Source organism: Podarcis pityusensis (genome assembly GCF_964106645.2).
Source record: "Podarcis pityusensis genome assembly, chromosome: 8".
Taxonomy (NCBI): domain Eukaryota; kingdom Metazoa; phylum Chordata; class Lepidosauria; order Squamata; family Lacertidae; genus Podarcis; species Podarcis pityusensis.
The window spans coordinates 72550984-72577183 of record NC_138033.1 but is presented as its reverse complement, the minus strand read 5'-3'; the positions used below and the strand labels follow the sequence as shown (position 1 = coordinate 72577183).

At 46.0% G+C, this 26200-nt stretch overlaps 1 protein-coding gene across 1 annotated transcript in view; it reads left to right on the top strand.

Annotated features, from left to right (window-relative positions):
* Positions 1–26200, top strand: part of LOC308482710 (tyrosine-protein phosphatase non-receptor type 11-like) — a 60387-nt gene that overhangs the window by 28496 nt on the left and 5691 nt on the right. The window contains 12 exon segments of the mRNA XM_081016138.1: positions 2457–2579; positions 9710–9904; positions 13782–13942; positions 13945–13973; positions 16024–16143; positions 16337–16450; positions 17872–17968; positions 18660–18739; positions 20607–20762; positions 24029–24160; positions 25021–25175; positions 25841–25908. Coding sequence (XP_080872264.1) covers positions 2457–2579; positions 9710–9904; positions 13782–13942; positions 13945–13973; positions 16024–16143; positions 16337–16450; positions 17872–17968; positions 18660–18739; positions 20607–20762; positions 24029–24160; positions 25021–25175; positions 25841–25908 — 1430 coding nt within the window.

Here is a 26200-nt window from a genome sequence, read left to right as displayed (position 1 = left end):
TACATTATCTTCCTCCATGTTTTAATTAAATAAAATTGTGGGTGTTTATTCAAAACCTGCCAATGAGTCCAATTCTTTATGTTATTTTTGTAAATAAACTGTGAAAGATTCCCATTCATTTTTAAAGTTTCTATTGTCCTTTTCATGCAGTTTATCTGTTAATGTTTCTAATTCTGCATAGTTCCTCAAATTTTCTTGCCATTGTTCTTTCGTTGGTACTTCTTCTTTCTTCTACCCTTGAGCTAATAAGATTCTCGCCGCTGTTGTAGCATACAAAAACATTTTCCATTTTTCTTTCAGCAGTTCTTGACCAGAAATGCCTAGCAAAAGGCTTCTGTTGTTGTTTTTTTAACAAATGTTATTTTAAACATTTTTTTCAGTTCGTTGTATATCATTTCCCAGAAGTTTTTTTAAACAATCTTACATTCCCACCACATAGAGCTCTCCTTATTTTATTGTGTTCTGAAATAAAACAATCAGCAAATGGGTTTTGTTTTTTTTGTTTTTTAAAGATATTTATTGAAGTTTCAAAAAAAGATTACATAGATAAGAACCAAAAAAAATAATAAAGAAAAGAAAAATACAAAATACAAAAAAAAACAACAAACACAATTAAAAACAGTTCCATCTTTTCATCACATGTCTTTCATTTAATTGTTTCCCGGACCTCCTCATGCCTCCCTTTTTTGTATTCCAGTTCAATTTATTAGTTCAGCAATTCCTTTCCCTCCTTATTTTATCCTGATCTTTAATCTTAATATATTATGGCGTTAAATTTTTACGTATTGAAAATCCAATTTTTCCATATTCTTTTATACCATTACAGCTAGAAACCACTTAACTTCAATCCAACATCATTCTAACATTCATTAATTTTACAATATTTCTGTAAATAGTCTTTAAATTTCTTCCAATCTTCTTCCACCGACTCTTCTCCCTGGTCTCGGATTCTGCCAGTCATTTCCGCCAATTCCATGTAGTCCATCATTTTCATCTGCCATTCTTCCAGAGTGGGTAAATCTTGTGTCTTCCAATACTTTGCGATAAGTATTCTTGCTGCTGTTGTGGCATACATAAAAAAAGTTCTGTCCTTTGGCACCAATTGACCGACTATGCCCAGGAGAAAGGCCTCTGGTTTCTTCAAGAAGGTATATTTAAATACCTTTTTCAATTCATTATATATCATCTCCCAGAAAGCCTTAATCCTTGGGCACGTCCACCAAAGGTGAAAGAATGTACCTTCAGTCTCTTTACATTTCCAACATTTATTATCGGGCAAATGGTAGATTTTTGCAAGCTTGACTGGGGTTATGTACCACCTGTATATCATTTTCATAATATTCTCTCTTAGGGCATTACATGCCGTAAACTTCATACCTGTGGTCCATAACTGTTCCCAGTCAGCAAACATAATATTATATCCAACATTTTGTGCCCATTTAATCATAGCAGATTTCACCGTTTCATCCTGAGTATTCCATTTCAACAGCAAGTTATACATTCTTGACAAATTCTTAGTTTTGGGTTCTAACAGTTCTGTTTCTAGTTTTGATTTTTCCACCTGGAAGCCAATTTTCTTGTCCAAATTGTATGCCTCCATTATCTGATAATAATGAAGCCAGTCTCGCACTTTGTTTTTTAGTTTTTCAAACCCAATCAGTAAATGGGTTTTGGAGGCAGGGTGTGGGAGGGGAACCAAGCCAATGCCGGCCACAGGTGCCTCAGAGCTATGCAAAATAATCATCTGTGGGATCTATATTAAGGCTGCATCTGCCTAGGGGAAGCCCAGAGGACGTAGAACCACCCGTGAGCTCATCACATTTGATAGCAATGAGCCACCACCACGATGACCTGGTTTCATCCGATGCACACAGAGACTCTTAAGTCTCTGCCCAGATACCAACCTAGAGGGACTTCCGAAAGCTTTCCACTGAGAATGCTCAGGTGCGATTGTTACAGATGCAGGGAGTCTTAACTTTCCATTCCCATTTTTTTTATATAAAAAAAGCAAAAGTGGGGAGATTTGCTGTCCTGTTTGCTAGCTTCCCGTAGTTATCTAGCTGGCCACTGTGGGAACAGCATGCTGGACTAGGTGGAATTTTTGACCTGGTCCAACTTCTTATATTCTACTTGGATGGCTTTAAAAGTGGGGTTGATAAATTCATGGAGGATAAGGCTTGTCGGTGGCTACTTGCCACAATGGCTATGTTGTAGGCCAGCATCGGAGGCAGGATACTGCCCAATACCAGTTCCTGGGAATTGCAAGAAGGGACAGTTGCTGTTGTTGGCTGGCAACTGTAAGAACAGGATCTTGGGCTAGGTGGGCCTTTGAGATGATCTAGCAGGACTGTTCTTAAGTGTGTATCCATCTCCTATCCTGGAAGAATGCTCTGTGTCATCTTTTTATTAATGCTGTGGTTCTCTTCTGCTTTTCTCTCCCCCCCCCCAACCTCAAGGTGGTTTCACCCAAACATCAATGGCATTGAAGCGGAGAAGTTGCTGTTAACCCGAGGAGTCCATGGGAGTTTTTTAGCCCGGCCTAGTAAAAGCAATCCGGGAGACTTCACCTTATCTGTCAGGTATGAAATGTTCAAAAACAACAACTTTGGGGTGGATGGGCCAGCTTGGAACCAACAGCATGGTGCCATGTTCTCAGCAGAACAAATTCTGAGTGTAACGAATCTGAAGGAGAGTCTCCACCCCAATCATTCAGCCTGGACGCTGAGGTCTAGCTTGGAGGGCCTTCTGGCAGTTCCCTCACTGCAAGAAGCCAAGTTAGAGGGAACCAGGCAGAGGGCCTTCTCGGTAGTGGCACCCGCCCTGTGGAACGCCCTCCCACCAGATGTCAAAGAGAACAACTACCAGACTTTTGAAGACATCTGAAGGCAGCCCTTAGGAAAACTTTTAATGTTTGATGCATTACTGTATTTTAATATTTTGTTGGAAGCCACCCAGAGTGGCTGGGGAAGCCCAGCCAGATGGGCGGGGTATAAATAAATTATTATTATTATTATTATTATTATTATTATGCAACATCAAAACATTTGCTGTGCCCTCACCTTCAGTACACATCAGACATTCAGTTTTTCTGCTCACCCACAAGAAGGATGGAAAGACCAGTGGCAGAGCTGCTACTCTGCATGCAGAAGATACAACCAGGCAGGGCTGAAATTCTGGAGAGACTTTGCTGGTCAGTGTAGACCAATGTTTCCCAAACTTGGGTCTCCAGCTGTTTCGGGACTACAGATCCCATCATCCCTGACCACTGGTCTTGCTAGCTAGGGATGATGGGATTTGTAGTCCCCAAACAGCTAGAGATTCACGTTTGGGAAACATTGGTGTAGACCAATGCTAGCCAGCTGGTGCCTCACCTCCACAAGCTACCAGCTTGGGTTGCTTTCAAAGAGGACTAGACAAATTAATAGAGGGGAAGGCTATCAGTGACTGCTAGCCAGGACTGGTGATACTCTGCCTCCATGGTCAGAGGCAGAAACACATCTGAATAACAGTTTTGTTTTGTTTGAAAGTTGCAGGAGAAAGAGAGGGTCCTGCAAAATGAAACTGTTTTGATCAGGTGAAAAAGAACTCTTGTGCGAGAGATGAGGCACTCTGCGCATGCTCAGAGGCACACTCTGCATGGGGTGCTAGCGTTCTTGCATCTGCAGGTTGGCCAGCTTCTTCGGGGCTGCTGCCAAACCATCCGGTGATCTCAGGGCAGAGTCCGCTGGCTTGGAAAAACCCCTCTTGATCTTTCCAAACCTCTGAATGTTTAGCTGCTTGTGGGGGGAGGGCAGGGAATAAGCTCATCCACTTACAGCTGTAGCTGGATCTCGGTAAATAATTTAAGGAGCAGGAATTGGTGCTCTGTGTATTTCTGTAAGAGGTGTTTGGGCTGCAAGCCAGCCTTCGGGGAAACGCAAGCGCCAAGGAAAGGGAGTTTGAAGAGCCTCTGGACGAGGAATCCATTTAACATGGAAAACGGGGGACGTTTTCTAAGAGCGGCTCTCATGTTCTTGGCTGCAGCTATAATGCAGATTATTTCAGGGGGAGTGGGGAGGAGATATTGCTAGATAATAGTGTGCCTCCTCTTCCACATTGTCACATGGCTACAGAAATTTCCCTTTGTGAAAGTGGCCCCTATTTGCTTACATGCTAAGCAGGTGCAGGAATATTTTTGTTATTGTTACATTCCCCCACTCTCCCCCCCCCCCAAAGCTCCAAGTACAGTGGTACCTCAGATTAAGTACTTAATTGGTTCCGGAAGTCTGTACTTAACCTGAAGCGTTCTTAATCTGAAGCGGACTTTCCCATTGAAAGTAATGGAAAGTGGATTGATCCGTTCCAGACGATGAAAAAAACACCCCCTAAAACAGCAATTTAACACTAATTTTACTGTTTCACGAGACCATTGATCCATAAAATGAAGGCAATAATCAATGTACTGTATTATAAAATAAATAAGACAGTATTTTAGATGAAAAAAAAATTATTTCCAAACTCACTGTTTGGAGGGGCTCAGGGTCCTCTTCCACAATCACAATCGGCTTGGCTCCCTGCATTTGCGGAGGCCTCAGAGAGCTCCGTAGGCCCTGCCGATGTCCGGATTTCCCTCCAGGCAGCGGCGAGGCCTCCGAGAGCTTGGACAACTTACTTCCGGGTTACAATCGTTCGTAACCCGAAAAAACGTAAGTTGAAGCGTTCGTAACCCGAGGTACCACTGTATTTAAAGACTCCAAGAGTTGCAGTGCTATCCTAGAATTGGGTTTCCTTTGAATGGACCAGTGGAGATTCTGGTGCCTGTAGTAGGTTTTAGTTACACATAGATACAGCCTAAGCCTAGGATGGAAGTACTCGCAGCATTAACACCCCCAGATACCTTCCTTCTCCATCAGTTGCTGCTCTGGATCCTGCACAGAGCAAGCACATCTCTGCATCTCCAGCCTCATGCTCCTCTCTCTGATGTCTGTTCTCCTGCCTAGCAGCCAATTCTGTGGAACTTTTATTCCTAGACTTCTCTGGGGAGCCAGTGTGGTGTAGTGGTTAAGAGCGGTGGACTCGTAATCTGGTGAACTGGGTTCGCATCTCCGCTCCTCCACATGCAGCTGCTGGGTGACCTTGGGCCAGTCACACTTCTTTGAAGTCTCTCAGCCCCACTCACCTCACAGAGTGTTTGTTGTGGGGGAGGAAGGGAAAGGAGAATGTTAGCCTCTTTGAGACTCCTTAAAGGGAGTGATAAAGCGGGATATCAAATCCAAACTCTTCTTCTTCTTCTTCTTCTTCTCTCTCCTCGCGACTATCCTGCGAGGTAGGTTAGGTTGGGCGGGATATGAACTCGGGTCCCTGCAGTCCTCTTTACCGCTCCCCTCGCTGTCATGAGCTCCAACCAGCAGGTGAACACATTTCCCACCCCCCTCCACTGTGAGTCTTACAAGGAACAGTTTTGGCCTCCGTCAAACACGGTTGTGATAGAGACGCCTGTGTGCGTTTTTGAGGGCAGCACGGATTTATTGCCGATCGGCGGGCAAGAGAACCCCATCCCGGCATTCTTGGCAGTTCATTTTTTTTTTTTTAAATGATATTTATTAAAGTTTCAACAAATACAAAAACAGAAAAATAAAAATACAAGAAAGTACAAAATACAGAAAAAAGAATAAGATTTTTAAAGTATAACAAAAAAAAAAAAAAAAGAAAAATAAAGGAAAACATACGAGATACAGTTAAAAACACATTAACTTTCCATAGTATACCTTCCCTAGCCTTATTTCCCCGGACCTCCTCATACCTCCCTTTTTTGTATTCCAATTTGGTTTGTTAGTTCAGCAAATCCTTACCATTAAGCTTTTACCCATTTGTAAACCTTTTTTCATATCTCTTAAAGCATTGCAGCTGGAAACCACTTAGTTTCTATCTAACATCCTTCTAAGATTCATTAATTTTACAATATTTCTGTAAGTAGTCTTTAAATTTCTTCCAGTCTTCTTTCACCGACTCTTCTCCCTGGTCTCGGATTCTGCCAGTCATTTCTGCTAATTCCATGTAATCAATCACCTTCATCTGCCATTCTTCCAGAGTGGGTAAATCTTGTGTCTTGGCAGTTCAGCTTTCATATCTAAGAGAGCTTTTGAGGTAATTAGCAGCTGCAGCTGTGTGCTTCGGAGAGGGAAAGAGAGCCGTCTTCCTTTCTAAAACCGCGCCAAGACGGATCTGAGGGCGACGGAGGTTCTTCTCCCGCGAAGCGAAATTTGCAGCCGCAGCCGTTTTCATGTAATTATTTAATCCAGCTGCTGGTTTGGAGAGGGACCCTGCCGCCTTCGCTCAATAGCTGCCTCTGTGGCGAGGCCACAGGTGTCCCTTCTTTGTGTAGAAGCGATTTTGGCATCAAACAAATTGAGCGTGACTCCACGGAAGCATTGTCGGGCGTTTAGATGTAGGCGGTTCTGGCAGAGAAGCATTTGTGTGGTGGCCTGGTCATTTGCAAAGGATTGTGTGTAATTTCCTCTTTTATTCCCCACCCCCCACCCCAGTTTTAGAACTGCACACTTTTTTTCCAGGTGCTAGCATAGCCTGCCCATTTAAAAATATTTCCCTTGCTTTCACCACATTCATTCTCAGCTCAGTAATGCTCCAGGATCACGCAGGAGCAATCGTGTCAATGAGCATACGAGATGCCAGAATGAAAGATGAGGTTGCTGGATCAGGCCAATGGCCCCTCTAGCCCAGCATCCTGTTCTCACAGTGCTGACCAGATGCCTGTGGGAAAACCCACAAACACGGTTTGAGCACACAAGCTCTTGTGGTTTCAATGCAGAGCCATTGTGGCTTGCAGCCATCAGTGGCACTCTCCTCCCTGAGAGAATCTGCTTGTAAAGCCATCCAAGTTGGGGTGCCATCACTGCCTCCTGTGGCAGTGAGTTCCATAGTTGCAGTGCTTTGCAAGCAGACGGTCCCCAGTCCAGTCCCTGGCATCTGGGAGAGACTCTGGTCTGCAAACTTGCGATATTTGGGTTTGAAGATTGAAAAAATACTGGTTTCTGGAAAGTAGAATCTTATTGTGGAGCAAATGTTTCGAATAATCCTTTATATGTAACTGACAGATGAAGAACTGGAAGCCCTCTTTTCTTTCTTTCTTTCTTTCTTTCTTTCTTTCTTTCTTTCTTGCTTGCTTGCTTGCTTGCTTGCTTTTCCTTCCTTCCTTCCTTCCTTCCTTCCTTCCTTCCTTCCTTCCTTCCTTCCTCCTTTCCTTCCCTCCCACTTTTCTTTTTTCTTTCTTTTCTGATTTTTTCTCCCCCCCCCATGCATGCTTCTCTCTCTTCTTTTTCTGCTTTTGTTTTTATATAGATTAGTTTTTGTATCATTAAAAAGCTTTAACAATGACAACAATAATGCAAAGAAAGACACCGGTCTGTGATACCCCAGAGGGATGCTGGACACCCCATAATATGCTTTCCGGTTTTTTAAAACTTCATTTAACAGGTTAGGAAGGAAACAGTGGTTTGTGAGCAACTTTCTGTCGTCTTCTTCTTTCTAGCATGGAACGGGTTAATCCCATTTGGCTATTAGCAGTGCTGAGAGCACAGGCACAGTCCCATTGGGGACCCTTTCTGGCCTTTTCTCCCCTCCCTGGCTTTCCTAAGAGGAGGGAGGCTAATTGCATTTAAAGGCACTTAAGAGGCTGCCTGCCTGCCTGCTGAGCTGGCCCCTTTAGGCCTCCAGACGCCTGATGGATGAGTTCAGTCCGGGAGGGGTTGTCTGCTTCTAAAAAGCTTGGTGGGCCAGTGAATTTGGTCACTCCCAGTTGCGGGACTCCAGTAAGATTGGCAGCAGGGGACTCTCCCCTAAGAGCTGGGCTCATTTAGGAACACAGGAAACTTTCTTATTATACTGAATTAGGCCTTTATTCAGAGTCTTTATTCATAGTGGTGACAAATGCTAATACTATTTAAAAAAACAAAAAAATGCACATTAAACAATAAAACAAAACCTTGCATCGGTTTCTGACCCTCCTGGCTGTGCACATATTCTGATGCTGATGTTTATCCCACTTTTGATTTAATTATTATTTATTGAATTTATATCCTTCCCTTCCTCAACTGGGAGCCCAGAGCGGCAAACAGATACACAGTTTTAAAAAAGATAGCATTTTAAAACAAATGAAAGCATTCTACAAAAAAACCAATTGCAAACGTCTAAAAGCAGTTATGGTCAGAAACGTTCTTCCGTCCAGTGATTTTGGGGTTGCCAGGAACAGGGTTGTTCAGCCAGGGGGAGCAGGAATGCATTTCCTTCTGAAGGTTAATGAAGGGCATTCCACAACCGGGGAGCCATCACTGAAAAGGCCCTGTCAGCATCAACGGGGAAGTCCCTGGTGCTGGCACTTGATCCAGGAATTTCAGAGCAGCGTGCGTGATTCTACCCCCCCACACACCAAATTTGTCTTTACAACAAGTGTGCAAGAAGAGAGAGAGAGAAAGAGACTGGCCAGAGTCCCTCAGAGAGCTTCAAGGCCAAGTGAAGATTTGCACCTGAATGTCAACCTACCACTCTGCCTCATGTAGCCTCTTGCTTCCAGGGTTTGTTTTGCAAACAGGTGTTACAATCAGTTTTTAGCTCATTTTTAGACCCCACTTTTCCTCCCCACACAAGAACCCTGTTTGGTAGAGTGACAATGAGTGACACATAATCTTCAGGGCTTGGTGGGGTTTTGAACCCAAAGCCACATTCACACCATACCTCTCAAGCATCACAATGTCACTTGGAACAGTTAAGTCTTCCCCCAAAGATTTATGGGAGCTGTAGTTCGTTAAGGGTGCCAAGAACGGTTAGGAAACCTCTGTTCCCTTCACAATATTACATTTCCCTGGGAAGGGGGTCTGGTAGTTAAACCACGCTGGGGACTGTAGGCAAGTAGCGTGTGCAAAAATGCATATACTGGGGTCAAGGGTGCATATAATAAACGCATATATTGGTGAAAATAACATGGAAAAATGCTTTATATCACAGGAAACCACTTTGCAAAAATATGTACCGTATTTTTCGCCCTATAGGACGCACTTTTTCCCCTCCAAAAATGAAGGGAAAATGTGTGTGCGTCTTATGGGGCGAATGCAGGCTTTTGCTGAAGCCTGGAGAGCGAGGGGGGTCGGTGCGCACCGACCCCCTCACTCTCCAGGCAGCTATCCGCTAGCCGTGGGAGAGCTTGCTGGCACCCAGAAGCTTGGGGCGCGCTGAGCTCATCACGCCCCAAGCTTTGGGCTTCGCGCAGCTCTACGCTAGCCGTGGGAGAGCAACCTGTTCTGGGGGCTGGGGTCAGGGGAAGCTCGGGCTTGCCCCGCCCCAGCCCCGCACCTGGGGGGGAAATAATATTTTTTTCTTTATTCCCCCCCCCCAAAAAACTAGGTGCGTCCTATGGGCCGGTGCGTCCTATGGGGTGAAAAATACGGTATATTAGGCAGTGCAAAATGAGCCCTAAAATGCTGATCATTTTTCATGATTCTACCCCCCCCCCAAAAAAAACAAAGTTCACAAATAGATGTGGAAATGTAGGGAACCTAAGCTTGGGGGGGGGGATGGATTTGCCCCCATCCACCATTTGCCCTTGGGCTGGTTGTTTGATAGGTCACTGAATATGCTGCTTTTGTTTGTCTTTATACCCAGCGTTACAAATTCTGTTCTCTTCTTTCTCCTGCTCGCCACCGCTTTCCGGCTCCAGGAGGAATGACGAAGTCACCCACATCAAAATCCAGAACTCTGGGGACTACTACGACCTGTATGGCGGGGAGAAGTTTGCCACGTTGGCGGAGCTGGTCCAGTATTACACTGAACAGCAGGGTCTCCTGCGAGAAAAGAACAGCAACATCATTGAGCTGAAGTTTCCTCTCAACTGCCAAGATCCCACCTCGGAGAGGTGAGCTGGGAGCTCCTGTCCCAGATCCAGCTCTGTTTGCATGCTCTCATACTGACCTTCCCTGGGCACCGTCCTGGCCTACCTTATAGGGTGGTTGTGAGAGAGACGGAACATGCGTGTAAACTGCTTTGAACTTCAAGTGTTGTATAAATGCAAAGAATCATAGTTTCTGCTGCTGCTTCCTAGATCAGGGCTGTGTCCCTCCAGCTGTTTTTGGACCCCAGTGGCCAGGGATGATGAGAATTGTGGTCCAAAAGCAGCTAGAGACCTGGATTTGGGAAACCCTGACCTAGAGGGTCACAGGCTTCCGGAGAATGGGGAGCCTGTGGCCCTCCAGGGGTTGCTAGACTCCAGCTCCCATCAGCCTTAGCTAGCATAGCCTCTGATCATGGATGATGGAAGTTGGTGTCCAACAATATCTGAAGGGCCACAGGTTCTCCTTGTCTGTTATAGAAGCAGCTCTCAGCATGCTGCTGTGTTAAGGGCCCCTTCCTGTACCAGTTGGACACCTCCGTTAGGCTTACCCAGCACTTTCTGATCAGGTGGGCACCATGTTTATTTCCCACAATGCCTCTGGTGTAGAATCACTCTGGGGCTTTGTGGGGGATTTAAAATGGCAGCATCCTGACACTGAGGAAGAATATTAAGGAATGGGGAGGAGAATAGGGCAAGAGTCTCTGGCAGGTCCTGGCATCTGCTTGGCGATACCAGACCTGGCCCTGGGTCTGTTGGCAAATTTGGGCCCCACCTGTGTTATCCATGTATTGTACCACTTTAAATAGTCACGCTTCCTCCAAGGAATCCTGGGAATTGTAGTTTGTTAGGGGTGCTGAGAGTCGTTAGAAGACTCCGTCGCCTCACAGAGCTATAATTGGCATCGTAATTGTTGATTTATTAATTACTTTCTGAGCCATGGTCTCAAGGCGATTTACACATAAATTAACTAAAGTATTAAAAAGCTAGTTTAAATTCCTAGAGTGGTTTAACGATCCATCTGTTTTCTCAGGGAGGTCTGGGAATCATAGTTCTATAAGAGGAATAGGGGTCTCCTAACAACTCTCAGGGCCAATCCACAAACTACAGCTCCCAGGATTCTTTGGGGGAAGCCACGACAGCTTAAAGATGGGGCCTTGATTTCCAGGTGTTTGCTTAACTCTTGTTCCCATCTCTTAATTCCTATATTTCTTCACAGCCAGGGCTGATGACATAAAGATAGGAACCTCTAGGACCCAGGGGCAGAAAGTACCTCCATGGTGAGGGGTTTGTTTTGCTGTGTAGGGAAAGAGAGTCACTCCTCAAAATAGGCTGATGGCGCCATCTAGGGATGAAGGGGTAGAGGTTCAAGCTTACAAGAAAGAGAGGCCTTCCTCATGGGGCAAACTGGAGGCCTAGTCCTGGTGTCTGCCTCAGGTGTGCAGTCAGGATGGAGGAATCTGTCAATCATGCTTTTTCTCGTTTTCTCATTTTTGCAGTTTTCCATTCCGTTCTCCACATTTCCATAGCAATTGGCGATCTCCCCACCCCATGAAAATCCACCAGCGTTTTCATGTCAAGTTTCTCCTAACGGACGCATTATTATATCCAGTTTTAACTAATAATATACATTTTTGCTGCAACTTCTCTCCTCATGTAATGCATTTTCCTTGTGTTATTTTCACACAATTTTCCAGCACACTTTCCCTCCCAGTATATGCATTATTTGGACGGAGAGTTGCATTGCAAAATTCGGGGAAGATAGAATTTTTGAAATATTATTGGGTTTTGGCTTGTGAATTGGTTCAAGAAGTGTGAACTGGGTATCTTCTCACTAAAATGCAAATAATCAGTTTCTCCCCTGTGCTTAGAATGGACAGGCTATTATTATTATTATTACTACTATCATTATCACTATTATTGTCCGTATCTGCTCACCACATATAAAGTAGGCATGTGTGTAAAAAATTTACATAAAGAGGCAAGCTAAAGCCTGATGTATCATCACATCTGTGAGGCCCACTGGTCAACTGTAGGTGGGTCTAGAAGGGAAAGGGGGTGGAGCTTGCAGGACTGCCTTCTCTCTCCCTTATACACCTGCACCCCCATGATGCAAGCAGGCATGGAGGCAAATTGCAGGCCAGGGTGGCCCTTGGGGTTCTTTCCAGACCACACCCCCTACTAAGCCATGCCCACTTCCCCAGACCACACCCCTCTCCAGCTCCGCTTTGTATCCTTAGTAACACCGTAACTTAACACTGAGGTTGAATTCCAAGCATCATGCCTAAAGCCAAAATCGCATATAGTCAAAACACATTGGGTGCAATAGGAGGTGGGATTGCCAAAGTCTTTTTTAATCTGCCCCCCCTTTCCACTTCCTTTTTTTAAAAAAAAATTAAAATTGCCAAGTGCTGAATGCACACAAGTTAAATGTGCACAAGTTGCGGGCTTACTATATTAATGCTAACTAATACCCTTAGTATCCCCCCCCCCCTGCCTGGAACATGTCCTTGAGCAAACATGTTTCACAATGTTGAAATCGACTATAAATATATGAAATTTAGCTGTGATTAAATGTAGTTCCAACAACTGGTATTTAGAGGTCTACTGCCTCTGACTGTGGAGGGTGGAACATTGCCATTGTTGCTAGGAGCCATGACTGTCTTTGGTCCAGGAAAGGGCTGTAGCTCAATGGCAGAACATCTGCTTTGCCTACAAAAGAGTCCAGGTTCAATCCCCGGGATTTCCAGGCAGGACTGGGAAAGATGTCTTGTCTGGAACCTTGGAGAGGCGGACAATCAGTCAGTGTGGACAATACCAAGCTATATGGACCCAGGGGTCTGATACTGTATCAGTGTCCTGTGTTCCTGCCCATTAACTTCAGTGGTGCAGAATTCAGTGGCCAGGTTGCTCACCGGAGCAAGATGGTTTGAGCATATTACACCAATCCTGGTCCGACTGCACTGGCTACCAAGTAGTTTCCTGGCCCAATTCAAAGTGCTGGTCTTGACCTCTAAAGCCTTCAATGGCTCAGGACCACAGTACCTCAAAGACTGCCTCTTTCCATATGAACCAACCCAGACCCTGAGATCATCTTCTGAGGCCCTTCTTTGTGTGCCTCCTCCTCAAGAGGAGGGTGGCAACACGAGAACGGGGCCTTCTCTGCAGTGGCTCCCCGTCTGTGGAATGCTCCCCCCAGGGAAGTTCGCCTGGCGCCTTCATTATACACCTTTAGGTGCCAGGGAAAAACATTTCTTTTTAACCAGGCCTTTGGTTGATCTGATTTACATCTTATGTCCTTTAAAGATGGTTTTTTGGGGGGGCTATTGGGTTGTTGTTTTCATTTTTATTAGGTATTTTGTGGTTTTATATCTTGAGTTTATTCTGTGAACTGCCCTGAGACCCCAGGGTATAGGGCGGTATATAAATTCAATAAATAATCATACTCTAGACAGAATGTAGGTAAAGGTAAAGGGACCCCTGACCATTAGGTCCAGTCATGGCCGACTCTGGGGTTGCAGCGCTCATCTCACTTTATTGGCTGAGGGAGCTGGCGTACAGCTTCCAGGTCATGTGGCCAGCATGACTAAGCCGCTTCTGGTGAACCAGGGCAGCACACAGAAATGCCGTTTACCTTCCTGCCGGAGCGGTACCTATTTATCTACTTGCACTGGTGTACTTTCGAACTGCTAGGTTGGCAGGAGCAGGGACCGAGCAACGGGAGCTCACCCCATCGTGGGGATTTCAACCGCCGACCTTCTGATCGGCAAGTCCTAGGATCTGTGGTTTAACCCACAGCGCCACCCGCGTCCCTAAGTCCCAGAACTTAGTTGGCCATAACTCCTGATCTCTTGGCCTACTGCACCACCCCAAACTCTCTCCCTGAAGCTCTTTGCCTTCCTAGATGGTACCACGGCCACCTGACGGGAAAAGAAGCCGAGAAGCTCCTCACTGAGAAGGGCAAGCCCGGGAGCTTCCTGGTGAGGGGCAGCCAGAGCAAGCCTGGAGACTTTGTCTTGTCGGTGTTGACGAATGAGGACAAAGCTGATACGGGGGACCGGAAGCCCGGGTGACTCACATCATGATCCGGTACCAGGTAAGGTGTTGTGAAAGCAGATTGTCAGACATTCCTCAGAGATTTCTAGTTAAATTCCCCCGGGGGGTGGGAATCCAACATGAAGTTTCTCCTTGCCGCTGAGCTTTAATCCATTGTGCTGATGGACAGGCATTGATGCTACAGTGAAAGGTTTTGCCATTCGCCTGTTTTGAGCCAATGAACTCTCAAGACTGTAAAATGCCAATAACTGTTCTGTCTGCATCACTAAATACAGTGGTACCTCGGGTTAAGTAATTAATTTTGTTCCGGAGGTCCGTTCTTAACCTGAAACTGTTCTTAACCTGAAGCACCACTTTAGCTAATGGGGCCTCCCGCTGCTGCTGCGTGATTTATGTTCTCATCCTGAAGCAAAGTTCTTAACCCAAGGTACTATTTCTGGGTTAGCAGAGTCTGTAACCTGAAGCGTCTGTAACCCGAGGTACCACTGTGTAATAATAAAAAATAGCAATTGCGGTGAGCCAAATTATTATTTATTTATAATAGTAGTCTCATATCCAGTGTCGCTTGGGGATTCTAAGACACCCCCCCCAAAGTACACTTTTGTGAGGTACGCCATCTTGATTCCAAATGGCACCCAGTTGTACCCAAACGTAGATTAAAGCCCTGTTTTCTTGATCTCAGGAACCATTATGCAAAATATACCGTATTTTTCGCTCTATAGGACGCATCGGACCATAGGAGGGGAGAACAGGAAGGGGGGGGGGAAAATCTCCCTCTCTCTGCCCCCATAGGACGCTGTCAGGGGTTCAGGGACAGAGGCACAGGGTAGGCAGGAGATGGAGAGCGATGGGGATGAATCCCAGGACAGCAAGGAAGAGGATGACAATGACTCAAGAGATTCCATGAGTCTTTCCAGTGAATCAGAGGATTCCCAGAAGGGGGCGCCGGTGGTCAAGGCCAGGGGAGCACCAGGGGGGACGTGTCAGGAGCAGGGGGCCAGCGGGGGATCCCAAAGTGGCAGCTGGGCGTCAGGACCAGCCTCCCCGCCAGAGTGCAGCGAAGGGGGTGGAGGTTTCAGTGTATCAGGGGAAGCGGCTCCGGCAGCAGAGGAAGGAGGGAGGTCGGAGCAAGCCACCCTCCCGGAAGGGGAGGGGAGTAGTGAAGGGAGTAGTGTAGCTGTTAAAAGGAAGGTTAGAGGTTGGGCGCGCGCGCCAAGTTCAAATGTAGAGGCGCGCGGAAGTACAGGGAGCCCGGAGGAGGGGCCAGGTCCCAAAGCCCGCAGGAGGGGGCAAGAGCAGTCTGATTCCGCGTCAGAGGAATCCAGGAGGGGCGAAACCCCAGCGGGCAGAAAGACCCTGCGGAAAAGGAAAGAGAGAAAGAGGTGGAGCAGCGCAAGCCTCTTAAACTGGTGCAGGGGAGGGACGGATTCAGAGGGGACTTCAGCGGTCTAAGCCTAGCAGACGTAGGGCTGCGCGCCTCGGATGTGAAGCAAACAATGAACTGCAATAAACACTCTTGTATATAAGAAGAGATAGGCGTTGGTCTTTTGTGAGCTGAGACTTGAGGCAGCCCTGACAGACGCACACACATTTCCCCTTAATTTTTGGAGGGGAACAGTGCGTCCTATAGAGCGAAAAATACAGTATCTTAAGTGAGATTCATATGCCAAGCAAACCAACAGTTTTCATATATGTATATGTATATGTATATGTATATGTATATGTATATGTATATGTATATGTATATGTATATGAGACAGGATTAGATTAGATTTATAAATAATGGCACAAATTGTTCCTTTCTCCCCTTCTGCCCTCAAAAAATAAGTTAGTCTTATCCTTGCAACAAATCTAAGAGGCAGAAAGCCTAGCGAAGCCTCTTGGATGAGGCTGAACTTTGGTTTCCCTCGACTAACATGCTTTTCGCTGCTCTACACAGCCCTTTGAATTAGGCAAGGTGAGATCTGAGATCATGTACGGAGTGAGGATTTGAGTCAACATTGTCCTAGTCCACATCTTGTTCTGCCTCTACCTCAGTCTCTCTGTGTGTGTTCATTTCTGCAGTCATAACTCTGCCTTCCCCCCCACAGCTGGATGGAAAATACGACGTTGGGGGTGGCGAGCGTTTTGACACCCTCACGGACTTAGTGGAGCACTACAAGAAAAACCCTATGGTGGAGAAGTCTGGGGCAGTTGTACACCTGAAACAGGTAACATGGCAACAGTTATTTAGGTGGGACTGAGTTGTCCCTGATTGGAGAAGCCATCCGAGAAAGGGGCCTGCCTTCGCTGAGTCCTCCAGGGATGTCCTTTTTCTGGTTCCTGTCACCCCAACTCAACCCCTTTCTCTCTTCTTGGCCCTTCATGTTGTGAGGTTGTCTTCTGCGCATCCCTGTCTTGCAGCCTTTCAATGCCACACGAATCATTGCTGCCAACATCGAGAACCGGGTAAAGGAACTGAACAAAATGGCAGACCACAGCGAGAAGGCCAAGCAAGGCTTCTGGGAGGAGTTTGAGGTACACAAGAAAAACAAGAATTAGATAACAGAAACTACAGTCTCCACACAAAAAACCCAAGTTTGGCAAATACTGCATCTGTTTTTATTTATTTATTTTAAACATGTACAGTGGTACCTCGGCTTACATACGCTTCAGGTTACATACTCTTCAAGTTACAGACTCCGCTAACCCAGAAATAGTACCTCAGGTTAAGAACTTTGCTTCAGGATGAGAACAGAAATTGTGCTCCGGTGGCGCGGCGGCAGCAGGAGGCCCCATTAGCTAAAGTGGTGCTTCAGGTTAAGAACAGTTTCAGGTTAAGAACGGACCTCCAGAATGAATTAAGTACTTAACCCGAGGTATGGGGCCTCCCGTATATCCTACTTTTTACCATCCTAGCTGTAAAAGCAGCTTATAGCAAGAAATAAGATATATGTACATTAAACAAAATGTAGAGCAACGTTTTGAATGTCAGAAATTTGAACAAAGATCATCAGAAAGAAAGAATTTTTTTGATTGCAAAGGCCTCCTGAAATAAAAAGGTTTTAACCATAAACAAATGTGAGGTCATGGAGGGTTAAGAATAAGAATAACAACAGTAGTAAAAATAGAAATATTTCTTTTCCTTTTTATATTTCCTTCTTCTTTTTAATTTTGTTAGATTTGCAAATAAAAAAGCAAAGAAACCATCAATAAATCAACAAGTCCGTCATAGAACTGAACTAAACAGTTATGAGTCCAACTGTTTCCCTTTATTATTATTAAATATATTTATTGAAACTTATTCAAAGATACACAAAAATACATACCCATGGCAAAGTAGCTTTTTATAATATGCTGAGATAAAACAGCTACTTTAGTCTAAAAGAGAAAAAAGAAGGAAGAAAAGACAAGGAGAAAGAAAGAAAGAAGAAAGAGAAAGCGAGAGGAAAGGAAGAGCGAGGACGACAGTTTTCAATGTAACCAAATCGCCTTGACAGTAGTTCCCATCCCATTGCTCACCTGGGTGAGCCATTTGCTCCCCTCTGTGCCTCACCCAAAGGAGATCCCTCCTGCCAACAGATTCCCAATCCAGTTCTGATATTGCACTTTGCCATAATGAGACCCCTTAGGCCAGTGTTTCCCAAGGTTGGGTCTCCAGGTGTTTTTGAACTACAACTCCCATCATCCCTAGCTAGCAAGACCAGTGACAGGGAAGATGGGAACTGTAGTCTGAAAACAGCTGGAGACCCAAGTTTGGGAAACACTGCCTTAGGCAACTAGTGGTTTTTAATACTTCAGCGCCCCCTATTTGCAATCCTGGGGATACTGGCCTACCTTTCAGGTAGTTTGTACAGATTTCACTTCAAGGTTTACACTCCCTCTTCGAAAGCACTTTGCGGATGCGAAGTGTCTTTTAAAATTCAAGCTTTCTCTCTTTATTGTTTCTGCCCTTGCAGATGCTGCAGCAGCAGGAGTGCAAGTTCCTCTACCCCCGGAAAGAGGGACAGCGTGCAGAGAACAAAGCGAAGAACCGCTACAAAAACATCCTTCCCTGTAAGCATCACAGCTTTTTCACCCAAGGGCCACATCCTGTCCAGGACAACCTTCCGAGGGCCGCGTGCCAGTGGTGGGCGGAGTCAGAAGCAAAAGTAGGCAGAGCATTGGGTCTGGTGTGGTGGAGCGATTAGGATTTGTATCAGGACTTAACCATCTTGGGACAGTGACGTGTGTGTGTGTACTTTTTTGTGTTGCCATAAACTACCTTGCAAGGGACGCGGGTGGCGCTGTGGGTAAAATCTCAGCGCCTAGGACTTGCCGATCGCATGGTCGGCGGTTCGAATCCCCGCGGCGGGGTGCGCTCCCGTCATTCGGTCCCAGCGCCTGCCAACCTAGCAGTTCGAAAGCACCTTCGGGTGCAAATAGATAAATAGGGACCGCTTGCCAGCGGGAAGGTAAACGGCGTTCCGTGTGCTGCGCTGGCTCGCCAGATGCAGCTTGTCACGCTGGCCACGTGACCCGGAAGTGTCTGCGGACAGCGCTGGCTCCCGGCCTATAGAGTGAGATGAGCGCACAACCCTAGAGTCTGGCAAGACTGGCCCGTACGGGCAGGGGTACCTTTACCTTTACCTTAAACTACCTTGCATGGTCATTTGTGAGGGTTATCCAGGAGACAACCTATAAATACATCTGGAATTGCTGCAATTTTCTCCCCAAAATATCATGCCATGTTTCTCTTTTCATGTAGTTGACACGACTCGGGTGGCTCTCCGAGATGTAGATGAGAGTGTCCCGGGTTCCGATTACATCAATGCCAATTATATTAAGGTGAGCAGAGAAGGCCTGATGCCGGGAAGGGGAGGTCCAGAGGACTTGATCTTAACCTGCAAAGCAATGGGTGGCAAAGTAGCAGGTGTCTCTGAACATGGACAAAGGGCCTTTCGTTCTCAGCACTACTTTGTGCAGAGAGCCAGTGTGGTGTAGTGGTTAAGAGCGGTAGTCTTGTAATCTGGGGAACCGGGTTTGCGTCTCCGCTCCTCCACATGCAGCTGCTGGGTGACCTTGGGTTAGTCACACTTCTCTGAAGTTTCTCAGCCTCACTCACCTCACAGAGTGTTTGTTGTGGGGGAGGAAGGGAAAAGGAGATTGTTAGCCGCTTTGAGACTCCTTCGGGTAGTGATAAAGCGGGATGTCAAATCCAAACTCCTCTTCTTCTAAGCTGGGCAGAGAGGTAAGATATTGGGTCCTCCCAGCCCCCAACTTCAGCACTCTAAATTAGGGCAGTCCAGCTTTTCAAACCAAGTGGGCAGCAAGAGTACTTCAACATGGAACCCACAGCCCACACAGTGCCAAAATTTGATGGGAAATTAGTGCTGGGAAGCCACTAGCTAGGCTTCGGGAAGGAGGTGGGGAGACTCTAGGACCCTTCCAGAGTCTCACACCTCCTTCCCAAAGCCCAGTGCTTCAGGAAGGCAGCTGAGGGCTGCGGAGTTTGTGTGTCAAATGTTGCCAAGGGCCGCCAAAAAGGCCTCAAGGGCCACATGTTGGACCGCCCTGCCCCTGATGCTTTTGGACTCCCAAGTCCCAATAGCCCCAACTTGCCCAGCCAAAAGCAAGGCATGATGGGAGTCGTAGTCCACCAACTTCTGGACGAGGATAGGTTCCCCATTCCTGCTTTAACTACTACTATGCCACAGGGGTGCTCAGTTAGATCAGCTTAGTGGTCCTGGGTTCACCCAGAGGGTCATGGGAATTATTTTTAGTTTTGTTAAATTCTCCTTTTTAAACTTAAACATGTACCATTTCAGCTGTTGGTGTACAGTCGTACCTTGGATCCCGAACGCCTTGCAAGTTGAACATTTTGGCTCCTGAACGCCGCAAACCCGGAAGTGAGTGTTCCGGTTTGTGTACGTTCTTTGGAACCTGAATGTCCGACAGGGCTTCCACAGCTTCTGATTGGCTGCAGGAGCTCCCTGCAGCCAATCAGAAGCTGTGCTTTGGTTTCCAAATGTTTTGGAAGTCAAACGAACTTCTGGAACGGATTCTGTTTGACATCCGAGGTACCACTGTACAAGCATTTTTATCGTGTCAGCCTAATACTTTGGCTTCTGTTCGTTTAAAAGTTTAATGTGCCAGACAATCAGATGATTTTGTTATTGTTGGAAAAATTGAGTCTTTTATAAAATTATTGGACCAGAAAGGCAGTGTAAACCCACATGTAGTACAGGGAACTCTGTGACCCTAACATTATTATTATTATTATTATTATTATTAATTATTTATTTATTAGCTGAGGTGATTAAACTTTTTCATTTATTATTTTATTTTACATAGGTTTTTTCCCCTTTTAAATGTGTCTGTATAGTAAAGAGGCTGTAGCTTTGGATGTCATAATTTAATCATTAAACAAATACATTAAAATGTGGTGGGGGAAAACGATAATTTAGGGTGACATTCAACTCATTTTTACTCAGAGCAGACCTGCTGAAATTAATGGACCACACTTAGGCACGTTCACTGATTTCAGTGGGTGAAATTAATAAATTTAAATTAATTAAATGAGCACAACGAAGCTAGTCATCCATTAGAGCTTGTCTTTCTGTTCTTCCTTATACTCACCAACCTCTTTTTCGTGTTTGTGGGTGTCCCATTTCCCTTACTTACCAACACCCCCTGCCCCCCCGCCCTGTTCTAGAATGTTCTTGAAGACGGGAAGAGCTCTGAACACAGCAAAGTCTACATTGCCACCCAGGGCTGCCTCCAAACCACAGTCAACGACTTCTGGGCGATGGTCTACCAAGAGAATACTCACGTCATTGTCATGACGACCAAAGAAGTGGAGCGAGGGAGGGTGAGCCATTCAGGAGTGCGGGGGGGGGGGGGCTTTTTTCAGCATAAGGGCTACATTCCCCTCCCAGCAACCTTCTGAGGGCCACGTGCCAAGGAGGGAAAGGGTCAGAGGCAAAAGTCAGCAAAGCAACAAATGCGAATTTTACCTTTCCAGAGTAGGCTAGTTTCCACACGCGTGCTCCCACACCCCACTGCCCAAATGTCAAGTGGTGCTCCGATGGTGTCAGAAGTTGTGCTGTGGCTCATAACCTTTTTGGTTTGAAGTAACGGCTCGGATGAGCTGGCCAGGGCTCCCTTTTTCTTAATTTTTGTCCCCACCTCTGCATGTCAGAAAGAGCAAGTGGGTTATAATTAGCTGATGATGAGCTTGAACAGCCTCTTCAAACGGAGACTTTAAAGGGAGCCAGCACAGAACCCAGCCGGTAATTGCCACGCTGGCTGAGAGCCTTATTAACAGCCTTGCCTCTCAAAATGCTGGTTTCATTACCAACAACGAGAAAGGGAAATCGCAGTGTTCGTAATCACTTCCTTGATACCCTCCAGCTCTGTTTGGAAACTTGTTCATAGAATGCTATCATTTTTTTTTAATATACTTTTTTATTAGTTTTTTTAACATATCATTTTCAACAGTAATTAAACATACTTTTACATATTATTCAAATTTTTGACTTCCATCAATCCTGTCTGAAAATTTTCCAATCTAATCTCTCAGTATGCATTTCTTATCCTCCCTATTACATTTCAAACTCATAACCAATATCTCTATCTTTTTATACTTTGTAACACTTTGTATATTTCGCCTTACAAAACTTACTGTAATCCTACTAGCGTAATTTGTTGATTACAGTTGCTCTTCAAATAATTCATATACGGTGGTGCCTCGCAAGACGAAATTAATTCGTTCCGCGAGTTTTGTCGTCTTGCGATTTTTTTCGTCTTGCGAAGCACGGTGTCGGGAAAGTTTTGGAAAAGCTTCAAAAATCACCAAAGTCTTTAAAAACCTCAAAAAAGGCTACCACACCGCGTTCTATGAGTTGCCTCTCGAAGTCAAGTCGCAACTGTATTAACGGTGTTAAGAAAAAGGAAACAAACTTGCAAGACGTTTCCGTCTTGCAAAGCAAGCCCATAGGGAAAATCGTCTTGCGAAGCAGCTCAAAAAACGAAAAACCCTTTCGTCTAGCGAGTTTTTCGTCTTGTGAGGCATTCGTCTTGCGGGGCACCACTGTACTTCTTCCAATCTTCTGTAAATCTCTGGTCCTGCAGGTTTCGAATCCTTCCTGTCATTTTGTCCAATTTTGCATAGTCCATTAATTTCGTCTGCCATTCTTCTTTCATCGGAATTTTTTCTTGTTTCCATTTCTGGGCTAATAATACTCTTGCCGCAGTTGTTGCATATAAAAACAATTAAACATCTTGCCTATTAATGTCCTGACCTATAGGTCATAGGATGCTATCATAGCCTGCCCCCCACCCATCCACCAACCACTTTAAGCTTGTATTTTTTCCTCCTCTTTCATGGATAACAGATAGTTAAGGGACCGTCTTATCCGGTGATGTAGCAGTCCAGGATTGTGGGAATTGAAGATCCCTTACGATTTGTGCGGCAGGGCCCCTGTCTCCAGCATCCTAGAGCTTGCCCAATCACAGCATGGAAGGGGGAAGATTTTTAGCCATTCTCACCCTTTTTGGCTGATCGGAGCCAATCAGAGAGAGAGTAAGGAAGTGAGTCAGCCAGTGAGAATAGGCTCCTGGAGTCGTTCTGGGGAAAGGTGTGCATGAGAACACCAAGGAGGAATTGTTCCATATGCTCCAAAGCTAAGCATTTGGGAACACCAGAAAAACAAGGTGCTTTCATTTCAGGAGAACGGGGTGCAAGTTCTGTTATGTACAAAGGAAACCACAACTTCCGTCAGCTTTGAGATACTGCAGCACTCCAAATCATGTGCCCACAGAAAATAGTAGACCTAGCTGAAGGGCAACACATGGAGATCTGCATTGATTATAGAGTCAGAGAATTGTAGAGATGGAAGAGACCCCGAGAGCCATCTAGACCAGCCTTTCTCAGCCTGAGGGTTCCCAGATGTTGTTGGACTACAAACTCCCATCACCCCTAGCTAGCAAGGTCAGAGCTCAGGGATGATGGGAGTTGTAGTCCAACAACATCTGGGGACCCACAGGTTGAGAACCGCTGAATTCTAGACCATCCCTGTACAATACAGGAACCACAGCTGAAGAACCCCTGACAGATAGCCTTCCAGCCTCTGTTTAAACACCTCCTGTGAAGGAGAGCCTGTTTGCACTGTCCAATCAGAAAGTTCTTCCTAATCATAGCTGTCAACCGTCCCTTATTTGGCGGGAAAGTCCCTTATCCCAGCGCTGTGTCCCGCTGCTGTCCCTTATTGATGATGTCCCTTAAATTTCCCGAGTTTCAAAGGAAGCAGCTCCTCTCCCCTCCCTGCCGGCCAGGGAGGAGGCAGGCTCCAACTGTGTTGCTTGGCTGCGTTGCTCACCCAATAAGGAGTCTAAGAACGACTGGGGGGTGGAGCTTGCATGCCTTGTGCCGATCAAATCGGCCGCATTGCATGGGGACTCGCCTTTGCTCAGCGCTTCCCAGCGGAGAGGCGACGGTGGTTTTCCTTGCTGCATCCCCTTTGCCGGGTTGCTGCACTGTGGGAACCACCGCTTGAGGCTTCATTTGGCTGCTGGCTGGGCTTTCTGCCTTTGGCTCAGAGGGGCTCAGAGGTTGAACATACCTGTGCTTGGAAAATCCCTTATTTTGGCTGCAGATCCCTTATTTTTGAGGCTGCTGGTCCCTTATTTTCAAATCTGTAAGTTGACAGCTATGTTCCTAATGCTTAGCTAGAATCTCCTTTCCTGTCATTTGAATCCACTGGTTCACACCCTTGCTTCTTAGGGCGATGGAAAGCAAGTTTGCTCCCTCTTCTATGTGAGAGCACTTGAGATATTTGAAGGTGGCCATCCCATCACCTCTCACTTTCCTCTTTTCCAGGCTAAACATACTCAATTCCCTCAACCGCTCCTCATAAGGCTCCGTTTCTGGACCCTCCATCATCTTAGTCTCCCTCCTCTGCACACATTCCAATATCCTCCTTAAATTTTGGTGCCCAGAAATGGGCACAGCACGCCAGGTGGGGTTCTGACCAAGGCAGAATAGAGTGGCACTGTTGTTTCTCTTGATCCTTTTGTTGATGCAGTCCGGAATTTTGCTTTTAATGGGATTTAATCTCTCTCTCTCTCTCCCCACAGAATAAATGTTTCCGCTACTGGCCGGATAAAAACTGTGCCAAGGAATATGGTTACATCAGCGTGAGGAATGTTGGCGAACGAGAAGCTCAAGGTTATCACATCCGAGAGCTGGAGATTTCACGGATGGACAGGGTGAGAGGTCACCTCTTTAATAGCCCTTTTGCATGTGATGGTGTTTGCTTTGAGATGGCATTTTCGTCTAATCTCGCTGGATCATCTGCCTGTAGATAAACTCCCTACCTTCCAGCCTGGAAAGACCTAGGAATGAGTATACACTGTTGCCCCACAAGGGTGTGGGAAAAGTGGAAAATTCTGCAGAATTCAGAAATCCCTCTGATCTTTAAAAAAATAAAATAAAATAAAGTTTCTAGCGCCTTCAGAAAAATGAAGCTTCAGAAGAGTGCGTCTCAGCAAAGCTGGCTGCAAGCTCAATGCAATCTTTCAGCAGTTTGCATTGTGATTCCAGTGCCTGTTGCAGATCTTGCAGATCGTTCCTCCCGCAACCAGCAAAATAGAGAACCCCGCCGAGCTAAATAATACAAAGTAGGAGCATAAGGCAAGCTGTTTTCAGTTTTGCATATGGCACACAGGTGACAGAATCTTCTCCACTCAATCCATGTGCCTCCTGCTGTCCCCTACTCTCCCACCTCACAGATGTTCATGAATCAGTGGTGTCGGGCAAGAGAGTGTATATGCGCTTCTATATATACATTGAACGCTTGGAACTGATCTCCTGTGGAAGATGCAATCATGGTATACAACTTCCTTTGCGCCAGAGTTTAGTACCTGTGCAAACATTTTCCTAGTTTTGTCCCCCACCTCTCCAATTCCTTGACAAATCATCCCACTACCCATAACACTTAACAGTTCCCACTGCCACTATTTCCCTAAACCAGGCAGATCTATGTTTCTCTTCCCTGACCTACACTACTCAAAGCTGCATATGCATTTAGCCTTACAAAACTATCTCCTCCTCCTCTCCAATGTTGCAGGAAGAGCGCCCCAGGCAGATCAAGCACTTCCAGTATTTCAGCTGGCCAGATCACGGGGTCCCCAATGAGCCGGGGGGAGTCCTTGGCTTCCTGGATCAAGTCAACAGGGCCCAGAGGAGCGTCCCGGACACTGGGCCTATCGTAGTGCACTGCAGGTGAGTGGCCAGGAGGGGGCGATGCTTGGCTGAACTGGCTGCGGAGGTTGGCAGTGTTGGGCATTTGCCGGAACTCCTCCAATGAATTTTCTATGGATTGCTCAAGTAATAATATCAAAGCACTCTCTCTTTGTACGCTCTAGATTTTCTAGGCTCCCCACTCTTTTAAAGCCATCTTGTGGGAGTGAGTTCCATAGTTCCACGCTGCATGAAGGACTTTCTGTTATCTATCAGGGATCTACGCTCCTCCCTTACAGATTATAAACCAACATAGAGAATGTGAACATCTTAAGATGTCAAGAACAGGCGATGGGAGGAGAAAACAGTGATTCTGGGATGGTTGGAGTTCAGTGGGACTGGGGGGGGTGGTGGTGGCATATAATTACAAGGATTACGATCCTTGCGTCAGGAATCCCATCGGCGCTGTTTTTATGGCTGCCTTGTAGTCTCCTTAATGGCAGTAATCTCAATGTTAAACCCTCTAGAGAAAAGGGTTTAAATGTTGGGTGATTGATTTTCTCACCCATCCCTTCCTTGAATGTTGTCAAGGGTCCCAGCCCTTCCTGTACCTGTTGTAGCCATTCTCACCTTGGCTGACCAATGGGCTGATGTCTGCGCTGGGCTGGTGGCAACTTTGCCCTCCTCACCTCTCTTTCTTCCCCCAGTGCCGGGATAGGACGAACGGGCACCATCATAGTGATAGACATCTTGGTGGACACTATTCACAGGCAAGGTAAACAATAGAACTTTGAGGTTCTCTCCCCCTTTTAATTCTAAGGAGGATCTGGGGCATGCAGAATGTTTAATGCAGTCTTGTAAATAATAGGCACTCGCCTATAGTGAGCTGGTACTGCATCCAGGAGACCAGTTAGCGGAGAAACTTTGCTTTAGGTCACAAACTACTAACTGCTCTGGGCAAACAGGCTCTCTGGGTGTTTTCAGGGCTGAAAACTCTGAAGATGCCTGACCAGTGAGCTTTTATACTATAGACTTGACCCCAGAGCTTGCCCCCATTCTTGTTCCTC